The 23860-nt window shown below is 41.3% G+C and overlaps 1 protein-coding gene across 1 annotated transcript in view; it reads right to left on the bottom strand.

Annotated features, from left to right (window-relative positions):
* Nucleotides 1-209: 209 nt before the first annotated feature.
* Nucleotides 210-23860, bottom strand: part of LOC119720062 (transient receptor potential cation channel subfamily M member 1-like) — a 37261-nt gene continuing 13610 nt past the window's right edge. Inside the window, exons 6-26 of the mRNA XM_038189582.1 lie at nt 23501-23710; nt 22346-22526; nt 21683-21851; nt 21172-21310; nt 20532-20607; nt 19759-19859; nt 19063-19197; nt 17950-18003; nt 17663-17813; nt 16134-16302; nt 14583-14720; nt 13479-13620; nt 12287-12508; nt 11715-11843; nt 10449-10700; nt 9201-9381; nt 7974-8103; nt 6422-6612; nt 5439-5571; nt 4061-4206; nt 210-3335 (exon numbers count right to left, since the gene is read on the bottom strand). Coding sequence (XP_038045510.1) covers nt 2959-3335; nt 4061-4206; nt 5439-5571; nt 6422-6612; nt 7974-8103; nt 9201-9381; nt 10449-10700; nt 11715-11843; nt 12287-12508; nt 13479-13620; nt 14583-14720; nt 16134-16302; nt 17663-17813; nt 17950-18003; nt 19063-19197; nt 19759-19859; nt 20532-20607; nt 21172-21310; nt 21683-21851; nt 22346-22526; nt 23501-23710 — 3426 coding nt within the window. The 3' untranslated portion in view covers nt 210-2958. The remainder of the gene's footprint in view (nt 3336-4060; nt 4207-5438; nt 5572-6421; nt 6613-7973; nt 8104-9200; nt 9382-10448; nt 10701-11714; nt 11844-12286; nt 12509-13478; nt 13621-14582; nt 14721-16133; nt 16303-17662; nt 17814-17949; nt 18004-19062; nt 19198-19758; nt 19860-20531; nt 20608-21171; nt 21311-21682; nt 21852-22345; nt 22527-23500; nt 23711-23860) is intronic.

Below are 23860 nucleotides of genomic sequence, written 5' to 3'. Positions count from 1 at the left end.
GTTATACCCCAAATTGCCCTCAAAAATCAAAACCTTGGCCTCTGTCCACAACACTCCCGTTGGTTTAATTAAATGTCGGTATAACTAGTTGGCCAAGTCCAATAACCTAAAAGTACTAGATTTTTGTTCTCGTATACATATGTACATGGTATACGATTAGGGCCCATAACTACACAACAACCGAAAGTATAATGACGGATCTAGTTTTGTTGGCTTGGGATAAATGTATTTTATTCAGGGGCGAAAGTGTCAAGTAATAAAACATGTTATTACTGAATCTACGACTCAGTGCAGGCACTGCAACACACGGCCGTGATTTAAACTCCTCTTATACAAAAAAGGTTTACCGTTTGCACAAAAATACACAAATAAAAAATTCGACTGTAAAACGAGCAGAAAAGTAGACATATTCAGATATTTAACAATTGTGGACTGCTGTGATGTGGAATATGACGTTTTGAACACTCGAGGGGCGCAAAGCATCCGAGGCGAATATGTGCCCCTATGGGTGTTCAAAACGACATATCCCACATCACAGCAGTCAACAATTTTTTTGTTATACCTCTGTCTTGGATTCTTTGGATTTTGAGGTAAAAATCACGAAAATAAACAGCGGTAAACATAACAATCATGACATTGAATCGAACGTCAACTCACATGCATGTCACGTTCGTTCTCGAAACGCTGATCGTCTGCTAATTCGCTGCTCCCACTCATGTGTGAAAACAGGGTGAAACTAGCGTGGGTACCAACGATACAAGCGTTTCACACCGTGCGTACCGTACGTACGTAAAATGTCATGGCACATGGAGGGAATGTGCCATGACTGTTTATAAACTTAACACTTGATCAATCTAGGCCAATGAAAATACAGTATTAAAATACAGTATTCAAGACAGAGGTATAACAATATACATGTATGTTTCTTCAATGGGAATGTTTTTTTTTACAAATCTTCTGCAAAATAGATTATGTGCAAAATACGAACATCCTGAGATTAAATACTCTAGTTTCGGCAACATAAAATTGAAGCCAAGTAGACTGCGAGTTTCTCTTGCAAATGGCGGCAAAATGTTGTTAAAAATAAGTTGGGCTTGGAATATAATAATTCAAAGCACAAGACAGTTCTGTTTGTGTGCAATAAAATGCACAGCCTATAATCAGACCAGTTTTAGATATAAAAATTTAAGTTTTTAGAAACACTCAATAACTTCTTAAAAACTTCCTCAATGCTTAAAAACAAGATGTACAAAAAATACGGTAAGGAGGCATGTAAAAAAATATATACAATATACCAACTTTTCCCTGGCAAAAAGGCAACTGGCAATATGGAAGCCATACGTTTAGATAAGGCCACAGCTACAATAATCAAGCATCATCATCCACCTATAAGAAAGACTACGATCTTTTTAAATAACCATGAAGTGGAATCCCTCGATACACAGAAGATGCTTTAACCGTTAACCAGTTTGTTAACAAAAATAAAGATTATTTTTTTTTAAAGTTGAACAAAGAAATTGACTGGAGCTGGGTTTGAAGTTGTGACCTCCGGATTGCCGCTCCGGTGCTCTGTTGAATTAAAGTAAATATGTTAAAAATGCAATGTTCCTTCCTGAGATTATTTCAGACATTAATAAAAAAATATTGTCGCTATAAAAGACCAATTATTTTAACATTATTGCAGAAACAATGCCTCCATCAATGTAACACTGTCTAAAAATGCTTTGTGATAAAATACACAATGGCATAAATTCCAGGAAGAACATGATTGTACAAATGTATTGCTGTACCCTACTAGTGGAATATTGCATAATTCTTTTGATTTATGGAATTGCAACAGATATAAAATGGATATAAAAAGAGTATACTACACATCTCAAAGCTATCGTACAATGTACATGGTAACGTGGACTAAACAAACATGAATGGGATGTGTGTTGACATCGTTAATACCATATTTGCTAATCCTTCCCATATACATGTAGTTCATGGTACCTATTTCAGAGCTCGTCAACCACTTACTGGGCCCAATTTCATAACCCTGCTTACCGTTAGCGAAAAATCCCTGCTTACTGTAGTAGACAATTCTGTGCTTACGGTAAGCATTTCATGGGTTAGCGAGGAATTTCTACTTCTGCACATGCATACATCTTGTGCCTCAAGGATTCTGTGCTTACTGAGTTAGCACAGAATTTACTGCTAGCGCTGTTAGCAGAACATGGTGTGTGTAAGCCCGGAATTCTGTGGTTAGCAGGGTAATGAAATTAGGCCTTGGTTTTTTTCATTTATTGCTTCCAGTTTTATTTTTAAAAAGTGTTACCGCTTTAAAGATACAGGAAAATGCACCACTGAGCATCAATTTTAAAAACCTCTATTTCATCAATTTACAAAAAAAACTTTTTCAAAGCCATATTTGTTTTCCAAATACTCAGGTACGAGAAACAATTTCAATGAAAAAACAAAAAGCTTGTGCAAAGAACAGGAAAAAATATGTGCAATTAGGCCACCCCCAAAAAACAGGCTTAATGCGGAAATCTGGGCAACAAAAAACAGGAATTCCTGTTTAAACAGGAAGATTTTCATTCCTGAATACTTTTTTGTTTGGCAGTGCAAAAAAAAAAAAAACCTTACTGACTTTATATTCACAATATTTTTATCACCCCAAAGTTGATTACAAATGTTTTGATCGTCCGTGACCCACTTAATGCAAACTTAACATACCTCTTGGAATAAACATGAAAAGCTTCTCGGAATGAACCTGAAAAGCGGACATTTGCAAGTACATATTTTAATCTGTGCACAAATCTGAATGGCGCAGCCCGAAGTAAAATGGTGTTCACACTGTTTTTAATATCCTATGCCATTGGTTCACTCCCCCAATAAGTGCCAAGGTAGTTCTACTTCTGCCTTGACAAGCTCTGCTAAGACTACAGGGACGAAGTGCGATGATGGTTACTTCTACCGTTGTCCTTTGGACAGGGACCAGTTCTCCTCCAAGTCTGGTTGCGCCTCAGCCTTCCAATTGGTGAATCTCTTGCTCCTGCCCTGCTTGGAGCTCTCACTCTCGCTGCCCTCCACCAACCCCAAGTGGAAGGCCGAGGGCGCCGTTTGGACCATCTCCTCGTTCAGTTGGCAAAGTAGGGACATTTCTCGCTGCTTGATGTCTTCAGGTTGCAGCGAGAAGGCACTGACGCTGCGCTGCCTCTCCAGGTCCATCATGAGCTGGCGGGTGCCAGAGTAGCGCCTGGCCTCGGCGGTATCGGACTGGCTTAATGGCTGCGATTGGTCACGGTCATTTCCTGCTTCTGCCTCTTCCGAGATTGGGGTTAGGGCACCTGTTGAAATGAGTTGACAGGATTCCTAATACGGTGAGTCATTGAACTTTTTTTCTCAATTTCATGGTCGTTTTCCTACATACAGTATCCTATAAGTCTTCATTCATCTTTCGATATTGCGGGTGGTATCACACATATACAATTGTTATTTAGCCCTTTAGTCACTGACTATTACTATTAATGGGTTAACCTAATAGAACTTGCACTAGGTTGTATTACATTGTGTTTATTCACTGAAGAATAAATACAATGTATTACATTAAACAATGTAACACAATGTAATACATTGTATTACATTGTGTTTATTTACTGAAGAATTAATAATACCACAGAGTGCTTGGGACGTTTTGGGCACTACAGTGAGTAATAGGCAGGGTGGTTTCGAGCCCCACAGTGACTATTATCTTTTTAAGTTATATATGTAGTAAGACTGTGGCACTACATGCATTTTAAAGAGGTGTCGAGTTGGAGTCGAGCTTGACGGTAAGCATGTTTATACACCAGGCAAAATTAAGATCAAATTTAGATACTGTGGGAATAAGAGTAAAACAACCTTTGTTGATATCACAAAATTTATTTCGCTTTCACCGTCATGTGAGGAAGAAATGACACCAAGTTTGTGAAGTTGTATTCACTATTGGACAGCACCGACCGTACCTCTGTATTTATAACATTTATTTCGTGAAGAGCATAACTCGGGTTGCACAATTGTCAACTTAACATACCCCGTCCTTTTTTAGCACCGCTGGAGTTTCCCGGGGCTGGTGTAGGGTTGGAGATGTGGAGGTCTTCCAGATGTTGCTGGATCTGCTGCAGTCTCTTCTGAAGGTCTTCCTTGGTCCTCTCTGCCTGTCTGTCCAGGTCTTTCAGTCTGCCGGAAACATTGTCAAATAATAGTCTTAGTCCAAGACTGGATTGGATATTATTTTCAGCAGGCAGGTCGAGGCGAGCGCACTCAAGCCGCGGCAGCGCAAGAGGGCACTTTCAAAAATATGAGTCGGATCCACTTTTGGAAATTTTGGCACTACTGGAGAAATTCTGAGTATACCTCAAGGTCTTTCAGTCTGCTGGAATTACTGTTAAATAAAGTCCTGTCTGAGGCAAGCGTGCTCAAGCCGCAGCGGCGTAAGAGGGCACTGTCAAAAAGATGAGTCGGATCCAATTTTGGAAATTTTGGCACTACTGGAAAAATTTTGAGCATACCTCAAGGTCTTTCAGTCTGCTGGAATTACTGTCAACTTTAGTCCTGTCTGAGGCAAGCGCGCTCAAGCCGCGGCGGCGCAAGAGGGCACTTTAAAAAATATGAGTCGGATCCAGTTTGGGAAATTTTGGCACTACTGGAGAAATTCTGAGCATACCTCAAGGTCTTTCAGTCTGCTGGAATTACTGTTAAATAAAGTCCTGTCTGAGGCAAGCGCGCTCAAGCCGAGGCAGCGTAAGAGGGCACTGTCAAAAAGATGAGTCGGATCCACTTTTGGAAATTTTGGCACTACTGGAGAAATTCTGAGCATACCTCAAGGTCTTTCAGTCTGCTGGAATTACTGTTAAATAAAGTCCTGTCTGAGGCAAGTGCACTCAAGCCGCAGCGGCGTAAGAGGGCACTGTCAAAAATATGAGTCGGATCCAGTTTAGGAAATTTTGGCACTACTGCGGAAATTCTGAGCATACCTCAAGGTCTTCATCAAAGTCTGCTGGAATCACTGTCAAATAGTCTTGTCTGAGGCAAGCATGCAAGCCACGGCGGCGTAAGAGGCCACTTTCAAGAGATGAGTCAGATCCACTTTGGGAAATATTGGTACATTCAGACTAGAGAAATTCCGAGCACACCTAACCCAAGTGCATTAAACCTGAACTGAAGTGGACGTGAAACATGCTCGGAGTTTCTCTTGGGTCAAGTGTTAAAGTTTTTGAGACGGCATGTGATTCATCTTGTTGATAGGTCCCAATACCATGGCAGCTTGGGAGGGACTGGCTCCATTAAGTGGAACAAAATCCAAACAAAGTTTTGTACCAAGAATGTGTTAGATTGTGTCAGGAGAAAATCACACTGTACCATGGGGCCAAAGATCTGTAACTAAAAAGTTTCATAGATGATAAGTGTACCTTCTCTCAAGCTGATTCAGACGTTCCGGGGTCTGAATGTTCTTCTCTTCGTTCTTTCTTCGTCGGTAGTTAGCGGCGCATTCTTTCTCAAATGCTCGCAGTGCCTGCTTCGTCTTCTTGTTAAGATAGTGCACTTGATAGCAGAAAACATACAACAAATTTATTCAATTTTTCACAATGCAAACTTTTTGACATTTTCTTTCGTCACATATAGTTGGTGCCTGGCAAATTTCCATAGTTGTATTTTTAAATTAATTATTAAATTAAGCGGAGGAAGAAATGCACTATTTGCACTTAAAGTGTTTAGCGGGTAACTGCATTTAGAACTTAAATGCTGACATTGGCTGGCCAACCTTCTGTTTTTAGCCGCTGGTAGCAGCTCAACAAATCATTATGTTTCTCCGTTCGGTAGTTATTAGTTTAGTAGCAAACGTTGACATTGTCCATTGCTCCTTAGTAGACTGACTTCAACCAAACTTTTTGCCAGAAGTATCAGTAGCCCCGCCCCGGCCCAACATATCACATGACCAAACTGGGGTCAATGGTCATAATGGGTCAAGGTTAAAATAATGTCAAATTTCAAATATGCTCAAATGACAAAAGTAGTGCTGTCAACTTGTTGGCCTTGGTCAAGCATTAAAAATGTCTGTGGTGACCTCTTCATTTGACCTACAGCTATGGAGACAATGGTCAAAATAAGGTGTACACGCATTCATTCGCACACAGTTTCCGAGATCAAAGCGAGCTTGTTGAGGTAATACATTCTATGAAACATTACAAGTTTTCAAATTTGATCAACAGTTCAGGTATACATATACAGCTATCAGATCTACCAATTTATGTTTGTGGTTAACGTGAACTACGAGTGGAAATTGGCACAAGGTGTTTTTCCTTTGGACACTTATGTATTGCATTGTCACTTAACTTATCCCCGATATGTAAATGAGATGACACCTAACGAGAAATTACTTGACTTCTTTTACCTCTGTGACGGTCTTTCTTGCAGCACTTGAGGCACATCTTCCGCCAGGTCCAGCGTAGGATCTGGTAGGCGTGTTCCAAGATGATGAAGGGCGGGGGCAGGGCCGGCCGGTCCTCAAACTCCACCATCAGGAAGTACAGCTCAAACTTCCAGACTTCAAGCGAGTTGGTCTGGACCTCGTCAAAAATTGAGCTAGTCGGAAAACAAAGAAACTGTTGACATAAGATGGGAAACAGTGGTGCTTGCCTTGCCTCCGACCTCTGTGATCTTGGTTGGAATCCCACCTGGACTGACACGTGACTCAGGTTTTCAGTGATTGCCTGATCCCCCCCCCCCCCCCAGAATATTGATCTTGCGCCTTCCACTAAAACATAACATGTCTTTATTTTCTCCTTCCCACAGAAGTTTTCAGGCTTTCAAATAAATTATAATTGAGATGTGGGCCTAGCTGTGAAATCCTTGGTTTCATAACCATAAATAATCAAACTCAATAATTGTGGGCACGTGTGGTCTAGCGCCGGGCACAGGATTCATGATCGTGAGTTTGTGGGTTCGAGGCGAGTTTGTGGGTTTGAGGCCCGTCATTGCCATGCATGTTGTGCCCTCGAGTAAAGCACTCAACCTCAATTACTCCTCTCATCCCAAGTGTTACATGGGTACCGGCATTATTCAATGTGGGAAGGTAACAGACTCGCTGTGGAGGTTTGGCAATCCCCCCACAGCAGCATTTCATGGACTTGAGTCTCGCCCAATCGCCTGAAAGAAAGATGGGCCTCCGTTCTTGTGAACACAGGTTCGTTCCCCTTTCCTTGTTTTAAAATTTGAGTTACAACACTTAAGCAAATGACAAAAATATTCAAAAATTATCTACTGAAAACAGTGAACAAACTACATGAATTCTCAGGGAAAAAAAATGCACCGATTGTATTTTTGGCTCAAGTACGATTCCCTATTCAAACGCTATTTAAACGTTCCTGAGCCTCGGACAAAATAACAAAAATTATTTTTTTTTGAAAAACCTTTACCTCAGGTTTACTATTTTTGAATAACATTCCATATAAGTGGAGCACTTTGCTCCATTTGTTCCAAATTCAATCAAACAACTTGACAGAGATTGGACAATCATGCAAGGTGACAGATGAATGTGAACACCGGAGTTTGTGAAATGTTTAAAGAGGCCTTTTCACACAAGACAAATCTCGGGTTGACATGGTGTTGACGCAGGGTTGAAAACATGCATTCAAAACCCTGCTCCAAACCTGCGTCAACCCTGAGATTGATTTCGCCAAGGTTGAACTCAACCCTGCTCCAGACCAGGGTTGAGATTTTCAACCAGGGTTGAAACTCTTGCCAGGGTTCAAAACAGTAGTAGCCGAGCGAAACAAGCTTGGTTTGCATGAAACAAGTGTGAAACAATGCAGGGTCGAATGCGGGGATGAAAAATCAAAATGTCCACCTGGGGCAGCACTGGGTTTGCCCAGGGTTGAGTTCAACCTGGGCTGAGAAGTTCTAGTGTGAAAAGGCCTTAGGAGGCTACTGATGTATTTCTATACCTAAATATGGCAATGAGTAGGTTCAGGAGCAAAACGTTGCCAAGCAAGAGATAAGCACCAAGCATGATGGGTAGGAGGGAATGTTGGCGAGGGCAGGTGGTGTCTTGTGGATCGCAGCTGCTTGACAGGCCTACATGAGGTGAAACGGACAAACAAGAAGTAGAAGTGGTCGTGACAACAAGTGATATCATGCAACGTGTATCCAATCTACTCTTAAATTTGAATTTCATATACATAAAAAAGAACATGTTTTAATTGAATGCAAGGCGTGCACATGCAATCATGCAAACAGGCATAGCCACACAAGTTTCTGACATGAAAAGTGCTTGCTAGCGAAAGAGAGGGTTGAGACTCCTGTCTGTTAGCATTTTTCCAAATGTCCAAGAATTTCAGAAGTTTTTCATTTTTTTATTTGCAATTTGATTCAGACTTGAACTTTGGGGCTCTTTACTTTGCTATACATAGTCAACTCCCGTTAACTGTTAAAACAAACACTGTTAATACAAATTCTGGTTATAGCACACATAAAGCCTTGGTCCCGACTGTGCATTTATGTGCACAATGAATGGACTGGGACTCCTCTCAAAAAAAAATTCTGATACAACAAACATTTTGCTAGGTACCTCTGAGTTGGATTAACGAGAGTCGACTGTACTTACATGTACTTGGCACAGCATGAGATGAATCACTTTCCCTATGTGGTTTCTTTGAAAATTTGAAATAAAAAAACTGTATCCTCTCTGAGTGATAAATCCCAGCATATATATGCCAGCAACCGATTTCATGAAACTTTATGTAATGGCGCAAGTCCACTCTCACCACAATTTATTGCGCAAGTTGCACAACATTTCACGCTGCACATTTCAGTTATGACAATTTCAAGAAAGTTTTATAGTACTAAGTACGCCACCTGCGCAAATAAATTATGGCGTAACTTGCGTAATCATTTTCAAGTTTTGTCGTAGCGATTGAAAGTGACCTATTTTACCAGCAAATCATGATCGTTGTGGAGCCTGTAAATGCACAACTTATCAAGGTTGATAAAGGACACACAGCTTTGGGTTGGATCTACCCTACCTTTACGGTTAGCACAATTTTCTGTTATAGTAAGCACAACTTTTCTGCTAACTATTAAGCAGCGTCATGAAATTGGGCCCTAGATTTCGACTCAGACCGGTTCTTTTAGGTCTGATGAGAACCCAAATTGATTGTCTCAGCGAGACTCACCATCAGCAACGATGGTGTCAAGGAAGAGCTCCCCGTAGATCTGAAAGTAAGGCATGTAGACGGTGTTCCTGATGGCTTCCAAGCTGAACTCCTGGTGGGGGTAGAGCAAGACGTTACTGGCCACGCCGTAACCCAGCAGGAACACCAGCAAGATGCACAGGAACAACACCATCTCAAACACCTACAAAACAAGACAGTGACAGCACAGGTAAATTGGAATGAGGCGCTTGAGTTTCATTTCAAGGGTCTACAAGATGATATTTTTTTAAGAACACATTTTGTGCAACTTCCTACTCCTCTTAAATGTATGAAAACTATTTGACATCCCTTTTTCGTTAATCGTATTGAAAATTAAGTGCCTTTCTTTAAACATTTAAAATTGTGGATGCTTATCCGAACAAATGAGGGCACTATTGCTGTGATGTCATTTCAGGAAGACACTGTTCAGTTTAGGAGTTTTCTGTTTAAATTGTGAACCCTAAATTTGCTCTTTGAAAACATTTTCAGAGAAAACTGTGCTCACTGGCATACTGCCATGTATTGAAACAACAAATGACCAAAGAAAAGAAAATTTAGGACAGCAGAATATCCAAAATTCTGCCAAATTTTTGTGCTGAAACAGCAGTAACATTGAGGTTTCTGCCTAAAATGACATCACACTTTTGCTCATGAATATGCAATTGACTGATTGGGGAGCATCCAGCTGTATGCTCCCCAGGGAGCTGAGATTATCTTTGGAACACTTCATTGGCCAAATGAGCAGGGTAATAATGATGTAGCGCATTGAGCACCAATACTGGCAGATACATGCGCTTTATAAATGCACATTTATAAATACCTGAGACGGTTGACCCATTCCTATTGGTCAAGAGCCCGTCACCTGGGTGGTTTTAAACTGCAGATAAAACACCGCTGCGTTCTGCACCACATAGCGCAGTACACACAGTGCGCACCAATCTCCATATTAGGAGATTTTTAGCACTACGCGCACGAGGCACATACCATAGGCATGGCCAGAGAGGTGTAAAATAAAATAAATTAAATTATTGAACAAAATCGTTGGAATTTTGTAAATTTTTGGCTAATTTTGACCCCAAAAGGTATTTATGAATGGGAATAAATATGTGCTTGGCCGATTTTCAACAAGTACATTTAAAAACAGGCCAGGGGACTGATCCCGAATAATGGACTGAGCCAAGGGTGAAGGATTGAGGACTCGATGGATTAAAGCAGCCAACGGAGACGTACCATTTTCCTGATCATGACCATCTTGGGCCCCAGCTTCTCGCTGACCGAGAACAGCCGCAGGAGTCGGGAGTAGTAGAAGAAGCAGTTGATGGCGTAGAAGGCCTTGGACCACTCAATGGCTACTGGGAACCAGTGAAGGGTGAACGCCAGCAGGGCCACCAGGATGGAGATGGTGTCCAAGATGTTCCACTCACTTTTGGACCACTCGCGGAAATGCTGCTTAATGGTTTCATGCCCTGATGGGATGAATGACTGGAAGAAAAAAAAAGTGTTGGGAGGGGAAGGGTTTCTTAAAAAAATATTTTTGAGATTTTGGTTCTACAGGGTGAGTAAAAAACCCCGAAACCCAAATGTTGGGACCATTGTTTTAGGGAAGTTCTGTATGTAGCATATTCAAAATCTAGGATATGACATCCCAATTCATAAGCTTTGTTTTAGCACAAGAATCATTCAAATCACTCATGTACTTTTTCAAGTCACTGAATTTTTAACACAACCACCGTTTTAAAGTTCTGTTCACGGATCACAAAAACGGTGTGCGTTCTTTCAGCAAAACGAAAACAATACACACATCCCTATGTGATTTGTTTTTCGTTTGGCTGAAAGAACACTGAACTTTGTTGTGATCCGTGGACAGATGGTTGTGTTTAAAAGTCCATAACTTGAAAAGTACATGAGTGATTTGATTGATTCTTGTGCTAAAACAAAGCTATGAATTGGGCTTTCACATCCTAGATTTTGAAAGTGCTACACGCAGAACTTCAATAAAACAATAGTCCCGACATTTGGGTTTCGTTTTTTTTTTACTCAACCTGTATTACTCAATTTTGGGAATTCAAAAATGGTGTGCCACCAAGCACATTTTTTTGCAACGAGTTAGTTGTGACATTATTCAGTGGACAACCAAGTACCCCCATGGGACATGGCATGGAGCCCAAATGTTGCAAAGAAAATTTATGATAGATCACATGACAAGTTTGAGAGATGGGAAGTATACAGCAATCCGTTATTGCAGTTATCTATTTGTAAATTCACTATTTAACCCGTCAGGCCCGTCTTTCTTCATATCCGGGACGAGTTCCGGACATTGTATCGGGTATAGACAAATCCGGCGGCAGCCATTTTCTGCAAACACAAAACTTCAAACAAGTCAGTGAACCAATATTTGCTATAAAATACTAACCACCCAAATCCATCCATTTCTGAAAATTACAGAAAAAAACAATTGTTGCACATTCCCTTTAAAGGCTAAAGTTCTATACCAACCTGTCGTACTTCCTCGATGATCATGGTGAATATCCAGCCAAACAAAACGCACTCAGCGATGGAGGGAGAGGGGTCAAAGGTCGCCAGCATGACATAGCTGTAGAGCAGCAAGAATGCTACGTAGGACAGCTGAATTAAAAAAGTGGATAGCGAAACAAAAAAAGGGGTTTTCATTCAGGTACCACCAGTAATTATCTGTTTCATTCGAGTTCTTGCGAGAGGGTGCAGCACTGACACTCGTATTTTCTGCAAAAAGTGGGGAATTCCCCTGTGTGCAGGACAGTGTTTCAGAGTGAATCACTATGTATGTGACTACTATTGACTTTCCAATGTACCAAGGATATACCAGAGAGCAACAACAAAAAATTTAGTGAGTAAAACTTATTTACTTTTTTTTTAAAAGAATTTTGAACAATTAGAAAAAAACGCTCTAACTTGGGCACTTTAGGATTAAACTTTTCAAATTTCGCGGGCACTGAAAGAGTTAATTTTCAAATTTTTTTAAGTACACTTTTCCACCCCAAAATGAATAGCTGAGAACATAACAGGCCATTCCAGATTTTACTACCTACCACAAATGTGCCAAACTTGGTGATGGGCGAGTTGTAGAACAGGCTCATCTTCTTGTATCGGCTGGGGCGGCCCTTCCGAGGGTACTCCAAGTCGACAAACTTGATCCTGAAGATGAAGAGGGGGCAGAGGATGGCCAGGCCCACGGCCAAGGCGCTGGTGCGCATACCGCCCAGCCAAGACTTCTTGACGACGCTTTGTGCACAGGAGTGAGCAATAAAGGTCTGCCAAGACCGAGGAAGGGGGGAGGGGGAATAAAATCAAAAACAAAATTTGGCCTGTGAGATGGGCATAAACCAAACAAGAAAGCTGACTATATGTGTAAGTTCACAATGAAGACGTTGACTATGGTTTTTGGAATTTCACTAACATAGCCGGAATATCTCTGTTTGTAAAACAAGCCAATTTTTAACAGATTTTTACAACAGGTTGCAATCCATGAAATATTTTCTACAACTTTCAGTAATCTATGAAAATCCAGTGACTTGGCCATCTAGCCAAAGAGCTGCTCAACCATGGTGCACTGAAATATCTTTCATTTGATATACATTTTGTCTTGGGCGTTACATCTTGCTGATGTAATTAACAGTATGAAAAAGACCGAAGGGGGTTTTTCAGTATTTTTCCCTGGCAAACGGACGTTAGCGTGTAATACTAATGTAACAAAAAACGATCCAAGTGTGTGCTAACGTCCCAATGAAGTTGGTACACAAAGCCAAGCTTGTTCCCGACAAAAGGACGTTATGAATAACATGCTGCTTAAGTGCATGCTATGGCAGGTTCCCGGTAAAAGGTAGTTAGCATGAAGATGCAATAAACTTCAAAATTAAGAAATACTTTGAAACAAAAATGCCAAATATTATTTCAATTATTAACAAATTTCACAAGTCAAAATTTCAGCCTTATGTGATTTTTAATTAGAAATGGGAGCACAAAAACTATCAACTCGATTATCTCCAAAAGTGGTTTTTTTTGTTGCAAGCCTGGGCTGCTAACGTCGTTTTCCTTGGCACACGATGCTGCAAGGATTACCATTCCAGAGGGATCTGGCCGTCTCACACACAAGACAGTTCTTGAAAGAGGAAGAATGGGTCAACGTCATTATATTACCAGCTCCCTAACATGTCCAATCTCATCCTTAAAACTCGTTTCGCAACTCTTTGGACACCCTGGCCTAATTCCTTTCTTCTGTACCTTGCTATCAGACTCAGCAGCCATCGTCAGGACACTCTTCCCGCCCCAGTGCTTGTTGGGACACCGTATCAACCTCTCGGCTAAAATCTCATCCGTTCTGTAGCACTCGTCTATCACGTTAACGGCTAGCTGCTCAAAGTATCTTAAATACGGCACAGAAAAGAAACAAGAGTGATGATCTGTTCGATATTAATGCAATCATTGCATCACACTGAGAAAGTCTATGTGATATGATATCAAACATGAATATCTACGGTGTTGTTTCAATGTCAACTTTTTAATAATAATCTCAATGTGGGATTTTGTTATGCTTTTTGTTTATACACAGGTAATGATCCCCTTCCATCATCTCTAAATTGAAAATAATGCGCTCAAGTGTATAAATATATTTTGTAAAACCAGTATTAATTCCTTAATATTTAAAACTATGTATTTATGCCTTGTCACGTAATGTGATCACAATGAGATGTGGTAAAATAATAATAAAGAATGAATGAATGAATGAATGATGTGCATCGAGTCGGGTTGACCAGGCATATTACGAGTCGAAACGTTATAGATATAAACCGAATCGGAACCGAAACCGATCTGAACTCCTCTAATCCGACCCAACCCGACCCAAAAGTAGTCGAGTACGCGGGAGTACAGTTAACCAAATTCCCATAAAAGCAGAAAATGAGATGTACGTTAGCATGACATTAAGTAACTTGCAAGCAAATGGTGTGTAAGGAAATGAAATGGAATCCTAGGGAGAGAGAGATGGAGGGAGTGATTCCCTGTTTGCAGGGGGTGTATTAAGCCGTGAACCCTAAACCCTAAATTGCTACTCGCGAGTTCCTGCCTCTACTTGTGCCAGGACGAATACTTGAGTAGATGAAAAACCATGAGTAGAATGAGTAGCATAAACTACTCATGAGTACTCGAGTAACTCACCCAGCAGTAATACACACATGTACACATGCAAGAGAGGATCTCCGCACACAACACAAAGCTTGGCAACGTAGCACATCATTGTGCAGCTTCATACGTAATTTACTGAAAGTTGCCTTCCGGAAAAATCAGCATGCCGGATAACTGTGACCGTTACACCGGCTTAAAAAGTACCTTGCATCTTTCTCTGCTTGCAGAATATCATCTGGGTCCTTGGATAGGGTTGCCATCCCCTTCAAGATGGTGCTGGCTACAATGCCACTACAGACAGAATCTTCAATGCGCTCCCAGAAAAACTCCGCCATCTGCATTCTGAAAAAAAAAAAAAAATGTTTTGATGTTATTTTTTTTGTTTTAACCGAGGGCTTTTCAACAATCCCAAAGGGGACATCTTTGAATGACGTTACATTTGTTGACAGGTAAGACATCGAAAAATATAACATTGTTTTAAAATCCTCAAAATCCAATTTTTTTTGCAGGGTTAGTGGTGCAAAGATATGAGACATTTGAGTGGATATGGTACATTTACATTATTATCCAAACTTTTCAGGACAGAAGTTACTCTTTTCATTTCATTTCAGTTGTTTTTTTTTATTTCCAACTTGGAACACACCCCTTAACCCCGGGAGGGTTACTTCAACATTTTAAAACCTGAATATTTAAATATACATTGGCAGGAGAAAGCAAAGTCATCAAGAGCAATCAGACATTAAGATTTTCTTTTAAGTTCATAAAACAAAAAGATGAATTTGGCAACACAATTAACAAAGATTCATCTGTTGAACTCATTAAGAAATGTATATTTTTGACTGTTTGTAAGCAACTGAAAGTGTGCATATTTTTTACTTACAAAGTTTGTTCCCTATGAGCACTGTATATTGGACAACTGAGTAAAAAAATGATCTCAGATTTAACCTCCCTATATACCCAAGAGCACTCTTCACTGCTACTTCCATGCTCAAAATAACTATTTTTGTGTGGTGCTTAAATGGGCCATAAAAGTAAGGACGCACACTTGCTCTCATATTAAAATCGGCAACACGCATGGACGTCGCCAGGAATTTTTTTTGGGGGGGGGGGGGGGCGGCAAAGCACATTTGGCCCCCAAAATCCTTGTACTTTCTTCAGCATATTCTCAATTTATCATTTTTTCGAGCGTGGGCGGGGGACGTTTACCAATCCCACCCCCAATGACACCCCTGCAGACGCCCATTTTGTTAAATGTGTATTAAATTAAAAGCAAATATGACTTCACACCTCTATTTCTTCATTTTTTGAAACTTTTCCAGGAGGGACAAGCGCCCCCCCTTGCCCCATCCTGGCAATGCCCATGGCCACACGCATAGACTCCTTGCATGGTTTCACGGTTTCCACGGTTACTCACGTAACATTTTTGATGTACTTTTGAGTTTCGGTTATCACCAGTCACATTTTTGTAACGTGAGTAACTGATTTTGTGCGTCTTGTTTATCATACATAACACAGTTTTCTGGATGTCATCTTTGGTGCTTAAGTAGGTCTAGGTCTACTCTATCTACCATGGGGATAACAGTTATTAAACCTTTTCAGTAAGGTAGTTCCAGCCCAAGGAAACTCAAAAGTACATCAAAAATGTAACATGAGTAACCGTGGAATTGCCCATTTGAATATTCCTCCCGGTGGTCCCCCCAAACTCTCCCTTTGTAAACCATCGAGGGGGTACTTGTGCACGGAGTCTATACCCACCTGCCCATGAGGACTGCCGCAAGGAACAACTCCCTGAAAGGTTCCTTGAAATGCAGGCCTGGGTTGGCCAGCTCTATCATGCTGAGTTTGGTGGTGGATCCCGTGGTCACGCTCCAGTCCGACTCGGACTTGAGGTACACCTCCTGGGCCTGATGAGTCAGGAGACTTCCTGTATGGACATGACAGAAATCAGACAAGAAACTTGGTTAATTCAAGTCCAACGTGTGTCCCCAGGGGAAATGGGTCACTAGCAGTTGTTACTAACACCATGGTCCAGTTGTTACGGTGTTTGACTCACGCATGATAGTGCATGGGCTCGAATCCTGCCAGGAACATGGTGTTTGTGTCCTTGGGTAAGACACTTAACTACAATTGCCTCTCTCCACCCAGGAGTATAAATGGGTACCCGTGAGGGTCGAAGACCGATTGAGCGCTGATATCGGCTGCCGCGTGGTCTCATGACCTGATGAACGGGGTAATAATTGTAAAGCGCTTTGAGATTGTTGATACGATGGACAGCACTATTAAGTACTATGATTATTATTATTATTATTACAAACCAGCTGCCGATTTTGCTAAACAGTGCATAACTTACGTCATGCGTGGGACTTATGCAACAAAGTTGTAATGCAGCTGCGTAATAAACTTACGATCGATTTCACGAAACTTGGCTGCGCAACGTTTGAAATAATCTAAACATCTTGGACGAGGATAATAACAGCATTTTCGACGACTGATTTTGTGTAATTTTGTTCGGTCATCGAACAGTTGCTGAGTCTCCTCCACCCGCCATTTTGAAAAAAAAAAGGTTGACTGATTTTCTTGGGAATCATGCGGCAACTCTAAAAATTCCGTCACGATTGAAGTAGCAATTCATTTTCCTCGAACACAACGCTGTGAGTGTCTTGTATCAACCTTGTTTATTTATGCAATGACAGGGTCCACGACACAATCAAGACTTCAGTCAAATCAATCATTTTCAGTCTCTACACCACAACTTACGCCATCTAAATGTTTGCGCAAGTTATGCCAAAATTTGTTACATAAGTCGCAGACCAACGCACTATGGGCTCCGTGCACAAGTACCCCATCAACGACCAGAAAAGAAGAGTTGGGGGTGACCTAGAATGGTTCTTGATCCATCCACTGCGTAAATCAAATGTTTCCCAAGTTATTGGAGGCGGGGACTAGTCTCAGAGACCATCGCAAGTTGAATTTGAACGTATTTGCACGCCGACGACGCCTGACACTCACGCGAAGACGCGGTGGCTAATAGCTTTTGTACATTCAGGAAGTTGTGCATACTTCGCGCGCGAACCAATACAGTACCCGCACGCTGTTTGTCCCGTCCACGGAGCTCTCAAAAGCGGTCAAAACGCGCCCTCTTTTGTTGGCGCACGGAGCCCATAAAACTTTTGTGAAATGATGTACGCGTGAATGTTGCGCAACTGATGCAATAAACTATGGCTCGAGTGGAGTTACACCATTGCGTAAAGTTTTGTGAAATCATCTGCTGGGCATCTACTCACCAGCCAATGAGCTGGACAGGGCAATCAGCCCAATGCTTTCATTTTTCAGGCAGGTGAACGGCCTGTCGTGAGCATACAGCTCATTTCGGTGAACGCCCATTAAGATCCTGATCAGATGGCCAATGTGCTGAAGGAAGATTGGGGCGGCAATCTGCAGTGAAAATGCAGGGATAAAAAAATGAACTGTATGGTTCGACTGGAGGTGAAAAATTGTCTTTTTTAATTCTTGTTCAATTTTTTGTTAAAAAATTGATTTCTTGGCACACTTGTTCAAAGGTTATACATACCTTGGTGTTATTAACCAGTGCGATGTAAGACCGGAGGGAATGCTGGTGGCTTATCTGGAATGAAGGAAAACAGAAATGAAGGGTGGAATTTTATTCAGATATGAGTAATTGATTATAATAGCATCCTGAATGTAAGAGAAAACTTCTGATTCAAGGGCCATTGGAAAGCTTGTTTTGTTTAACAGCTGTAGCGTAACAAAAGGGTGCAGAGTGACAGAGTGCAACGGGCAAGAGATTTTAAAAGCAAAATTGGGACGCTGATAGAAGCAAAATCAGAACGGAGAAAATTGATAAAATGATACGAAAATTCTATTTTGCAACGGGCAAACAAAACCCTGGCTATGCACCTGGTTCACAGTTCAATGGACAGTAACTATTTTTCAAAACAATTTTTTTTATTGATACATTATAAAAGACATGATTTGGCGTTTACATGTTTAACCATTTCAATGAAAAAAATTCAAAAGTCGTTACGTCGCACGCAACTCGCTTTCCCACACAAAGCATCAGTGTGAAACTTATAATAAATTGTCAAATTTCACCCCCTTTTTCCGGTAAGTTATAATCACGTATGATTTGAACGAAAGAGAAAGAATTGATGAACACAGATGTTTCAATAGACCTTTATCATGCTGCCACCTTTTTAGTCATGTTCTTTGTACCCAATAACAGTACTGAATGATATTTTTTAGTGCAAAAAGGAATCAGACTATTTTTCCTTCCAACCTCGCTTTGGTTGCGGTGACTTGAATGGGAAAAAAATCAAGATGGCCACAACATGACAATGGTCTACTGTCTGTATTTCAAAGGAAGATTAACAGCTGATACAAGGATTTCATTGGAGGCTGCCATTTTGGATACTGCTTTTACTGGCAGTTCTGATAAAACGTATGAGCACGTGTTCACAATAAGGAACAGTAACATGGTGAATATAGTTTACAGATAGCTAAATGTAGGTGCACACATATCCATTCGGATGGATAGTCATCAAGTATCATATTACAAGCAATCAAAGATTTCTAGATTTAATCTTTGAAAATCAATATAAAATCAACTGCTACAAATTTGATTTTGTTTTTTATGGCAATCGATACAATATTGCAGGGTCTTTACCGAGTTGTAGAGCCGGCGCAGCCTGGAGACAGTTAGGAAGTCTTGCATGATGACACCCTTCTCTAGGAACAGACGTAAGAAGTCTACCTGGTTGTGCATGAGAGACTGCATGATGAACGGATCCAGACTACCAGGCTGTATACAATCAAGTCAAACATCAATCACAACGTCACTACAGCTTGGATATGGCTGAATCGGAATGACTTGGCTAGGCTTGCCAGTAAACACACACATAGATGGGAAGTGGCTAAGTTGTTTCCTTATTAAAACGTTGGTAAATGGCAAGCCATTGCCAAGTAATTCGGACGTGGCTTTGTGCTTCGAAAATAAGGACTTGCCAAGTCTGTTAGGCCGCTGCAGCCGCTTCCCATAGGCCCGTGTTATTTCTAGCCGTAGCCAAGTAATTGGGACGCAGCCTTACACTCGAGACAGACCACACATCTTATACACTGTACGATTAAAGTAACAACATGGATGTTTATCTTCATCTTCTCTCGACAACCTTCTTATTTTTCAATTACTTGAATATTCAAAGTATTCGGCACAGCCACTTTTGCCGTTGAAGGGTTAAAAACATACGAACAGACTGAGTGGGTAACACAAGCTAATTTTACACAAAAGCCAAAAACGAGTGTCAGTCTCCAGAACGATACTGCTCTGGTTTATAAGACAAAGAAAAACCTATGATTGACTGACCGTCCAGTCTTGATCGTCCACAAAGATCCTTCGCTCAGCCACGTCTACCCTGTTCCATGACAGCGCCAGTGCCAGCTTGTATGTGGAAGTACTTGCTTGTGCTAGAATGGAAAACAAGACATTGAGAAAAAGGTGGTATAAAGATGCATCTACATCTGAATTCAGTCAAAAAGTGGGAAATAAACATTAACAAACTATAATGGACGGCACAGAGATACACAATCCACTTGACAATTATTCTGAACTATAAAACGGTCAACATTACCCTCAAGGTGGGTTTTTGGGGGATTGTTTTTGTTTTGCTTCCCAAATCCCAGAATATCCAACACTTTATCAGTGCTGCATTCGATTCCCTGCAAGTCCGTCACAAGTCCGTCACAAGTCCGTCACAAGTCCGTCACAAGTCCGTCACAAGTCCGTCACAAGTCCGTCACAAGTCCGTCACAAGTCCGTCACAAGTCCGTCACAAGTCCGTCACAAGTCCGTCACAAGTCCGTCACAAGTCCTACAGCAAGGCTACATAAACATTTACATGTTTTAAAAATGCCTTTACAGTGAAATCTCTGGAATTCCAGATTTCAAAAGGAATCCTTTAGAAATCCTGAAGTCGGGAAAAATCCTGACAAAAATTCTTCAAATCAGGAAAAGGAAAATTCATGACAAAACCCCCCAGAATCAGGAAAACTCTTAACAAACCTCACCCCTGCCTCTTTAGTTCAGGTGCTGAGCCACTACATTTTACTATGAACAACCTTATGATATTTTTACATTACCTCTGAGCAGTGCTATCAGGATGGCGTGATCCAGGCCAGAATTCTCGCTGAAGTCGACGATATGAAAAACTGTGATCTGAGAGAAAAAAGTTATTTGGACATCAAAACATTGATTCTACTGGGAAAAAAAAATACTGCAAGTTAAACTTGCCCAATCCCCCTATGGTGGCAGTATTTATACAGTCAGTTAGTAAGCACACTTTTCAGTGTACCTAACCAAAATCAACAATGACCTCATTTGAACCCTAGATGACCTTTGACCTCAAATGTCTGAGATCATCTGAAGTCCCCCTACCCAAAGATTATTGTCACCAAGTTTGGTCGAGATTCAAGTCTGACTTTTCATATGACAACACTAAACAGTTACACTAACCAAAATGGTGCACACGGACACACATACGAAATACGCTATCGCAATATCCCCCTTTCTGGCTTAAAAGCCAAGGGGATACAAATTGCATTTGTAAGCAGGAGATCGTGTTTTAGCTCATGATTTTTCTTGCTGAGTATGCAGTATTTATGAGGTACACTGTAATTTGGTGATGGGCAAACCCCAATATTGAATCAAATCTCCATGCATCATTGGTACTTCAATAGCCAAAGTAGATAATTCATCTTACAGTAAGCTCATGAAATTTACCAGTTTCTTGTCTTTGATGCAGAGGATGACATCTTCAACGAGCTGGTTCATGTGCTCGCAATCTGGCTCAATGTTGAAGGCATTGTGGAGCTTGCTTCGTAGGATGTCACGATTCTTGTCGTTTAACGTTCTCAACTCTCTGAAAAGAAACCAAAAATGAAGCAATTGAGTCTTACATTTTGCTTTATTCCTCAAAAGAGAAAAAAATAAACAAAAAACTCCTGTCTGCACTGATTAATATCTACTTTAACTCTCAGCACAAAAAGTGGCCTAACTAGACACAACTATGAGAGTCATATGCTGGCACAAAAGGACGGTTGGCGAGAGAAGGTGTGCTAAGAAACTAAGAATGGAAACCAAGTCTCATTTGGTGAAATTGATGGTGGCTGAGTAGAAACTTGTATGTTTGGGTATGCTTGCCAGAGTCATGAAATTGTGCGTGATTATAAAGAAAAGGAAGACTCCCTCCTCCCCCAGAGCTGACTAGGACAAAAGAACTGCAAAGACTTACGATTCTCCTTCTGATCGGTTGTGGGCAAAGGCTATGATGTCTGCAGCCCTGCCAGACCCATCACAGACCACAGTGGGTATCCCTCGCAAGACGGCGTTCTTCACGTTGAGCACAGTGTCCACGCCTCCCTCAAGAACCACAACAACTACCGGCAGGCCAAGGCCGTTATCTAGTCCATATAGAGAAGGCAAAAGTGTTCATTGTAATACTACACTCGTGTCTTGGATACTGGCCAATAAGGATGTGAAACTGCTCTTTACTACTACTGAGACAGCCCTTCATAGCCTTAAATTCACACTACACTGGTACAGCTGTGTTCTGCGCCACATTGCGCAGTATGCGCGAGCCAATCTCAATAAGGAGTTGTTTACGACAGGGACACACCACAGTACAGCTAAAGGGGTGTTTAAAAAACCATGAGAATAACTTGTTGAACAAAATTGCTGGAAATTTATAATTTTTTACTTGTATTGACTTTTAGACCGAAATTGTAATTTTGTTTTACCGAAAAGGTATTCACGAATGGGAATAAATAAATCTTGATTGGTATTAAACACTTTGCTTAAGACCGGTTGGAGGCTGATAATTACCCTCGCCAACTGGTCTTTAACATAGTGTTTAGAACCAGCCAAGCACAAATTTATTCCCTTATTAAAGATTTACCTTCCTGGGGTGCTGCTAAGGCCTCCTCAATCATGGACCTCATCACAATCTCTCCACCATAGGCTTGCTCCCCCTTCAACCCGTTATCAATGAGGATAAAATGGGTGTGGTCTGGGTTCAGGGGAACTGGGCGACCCTTCATCACGACTGGGTTGACTTTGTACTCGGCTGGGTAGGATCCCTGCATGAAAAAAGTACTCCTTTATGGCCACGGATAAGTCCAGGACGATTTCAATTTTTTTAACGAGACATCCAGGGTTAAGACTCAAATGGAGTCTCAGTTCTTGTCACTTCCAACCTGGGGAATTTGCTTATACAGTTTTTGAATAGTAGACTTCAAGTTTACAATGTTTGTTTTGATAGCTCGGGCTTATGTAGGGAACTTAACTTCATTATAAGTGCGTAATACAAAATTAATATTTTCTGCATGCAACGCGAAGTGCATCAGTCAGATATGTACCAACTACATACATCGTTTTGGTTTGCGGTAACACCATGTAGCAATCACTACTGTCACTCAGTAGACATTTAGTTCTGATAAGAACTTGTCCTGCTTATTATCAACTTTCGCTAAGTAATTTTAGTTCTGATAAGAACAGTCCTGCTTTAACTTCTAAAAGACTTTAAGTTCTAAAAGAACTTGTCTTTGGGCTCAAAAGAACTTGTCTTGGGTCTCAAAAGAACTTGTCTTTGGTCTGGCCTGCTCTAGTCATCGTCAGGAGACTGAGGAGAGTTGGAGATGCTGCTCCTTACGTAGGCTGTGTTAGGATTGGGAGTGCTTGTGTTGGTAGATTCAGATTGGTTGTCTGTTGGGCGTTGGAGTTGGATGCCCATAGTGTGTCCTGCTCGCTCAGGTGTGTCAGTTGGCTGTGAGCCCTGGGCATTGTGTTGGTGTGTCCTGCTCACTCAGTGTGTTAGTTGGCTGTGAACTGTGTCAGGTGGCTGTGTTGCAACTTGGTATTAGTGAATGCCACATGTTGCTTATGAAATAGCCAATGTCTTGTGGTACAGTGTCATGTTTATGGATCTCAATAGCTTCTCTGATACGATGGGTGTACCAATGCTTCTCTGGGGCTATGATTTCCGCTTGTGCCCTTTACACAATGATTCTGTGCCAAATCATGTTTAACACCCAACCCCCCTTTCCCTACTCACCCTGCCGTTCCTTGTGAGGAGTTGATGGCTGCCGTCCACATACCCCCAAGGCGCCAGACCAATGCATTTGAGCTTGCTGGAGGAGAACTTTTTCTTGTCGCTCGTGATCCAGTCCCTGGTGTGGCTGGCTTGGACCGCTTCCCCGACGATCTGCGGAATGCCGGCGTTGAAGCCGCTGGTGATGATCCAGGCATCCGTGGTCCAAGCAGCCTGCATGAAAAAGAACAAAGTTACTCAATCCTTCATGGTAACATATGAAACTGCTGATAAATATTGTACACAATTATAGACTGGCAATGAGGTCACTAGTGCACATCTATGCACCCCTGAGAGACTGTGAGTGACACAAAGGGACCTACA

This window comes from Patiria miniata, unplaced genomic scaffold, assembly GCF_015706575.1.
Source record: "Patiria miniata isolate m_02_andy unplaced genomic scaffold, ASM1570657v1 HiC_scaffold_9, whole genome shotgun sequence".
In the NCBI taxonomy this organism is placed as follows: Eukaryota; Metazoa; Echinodermata; class Asteroidea; order Valvatida; family Asterinidae; genus Patiria; species Patiria miniata.
The sequence above is the reverse complement of the archived record's forward strand: the minus strand, read 5'-3'. Positions and strand labels throughout refer to the sequence as shown.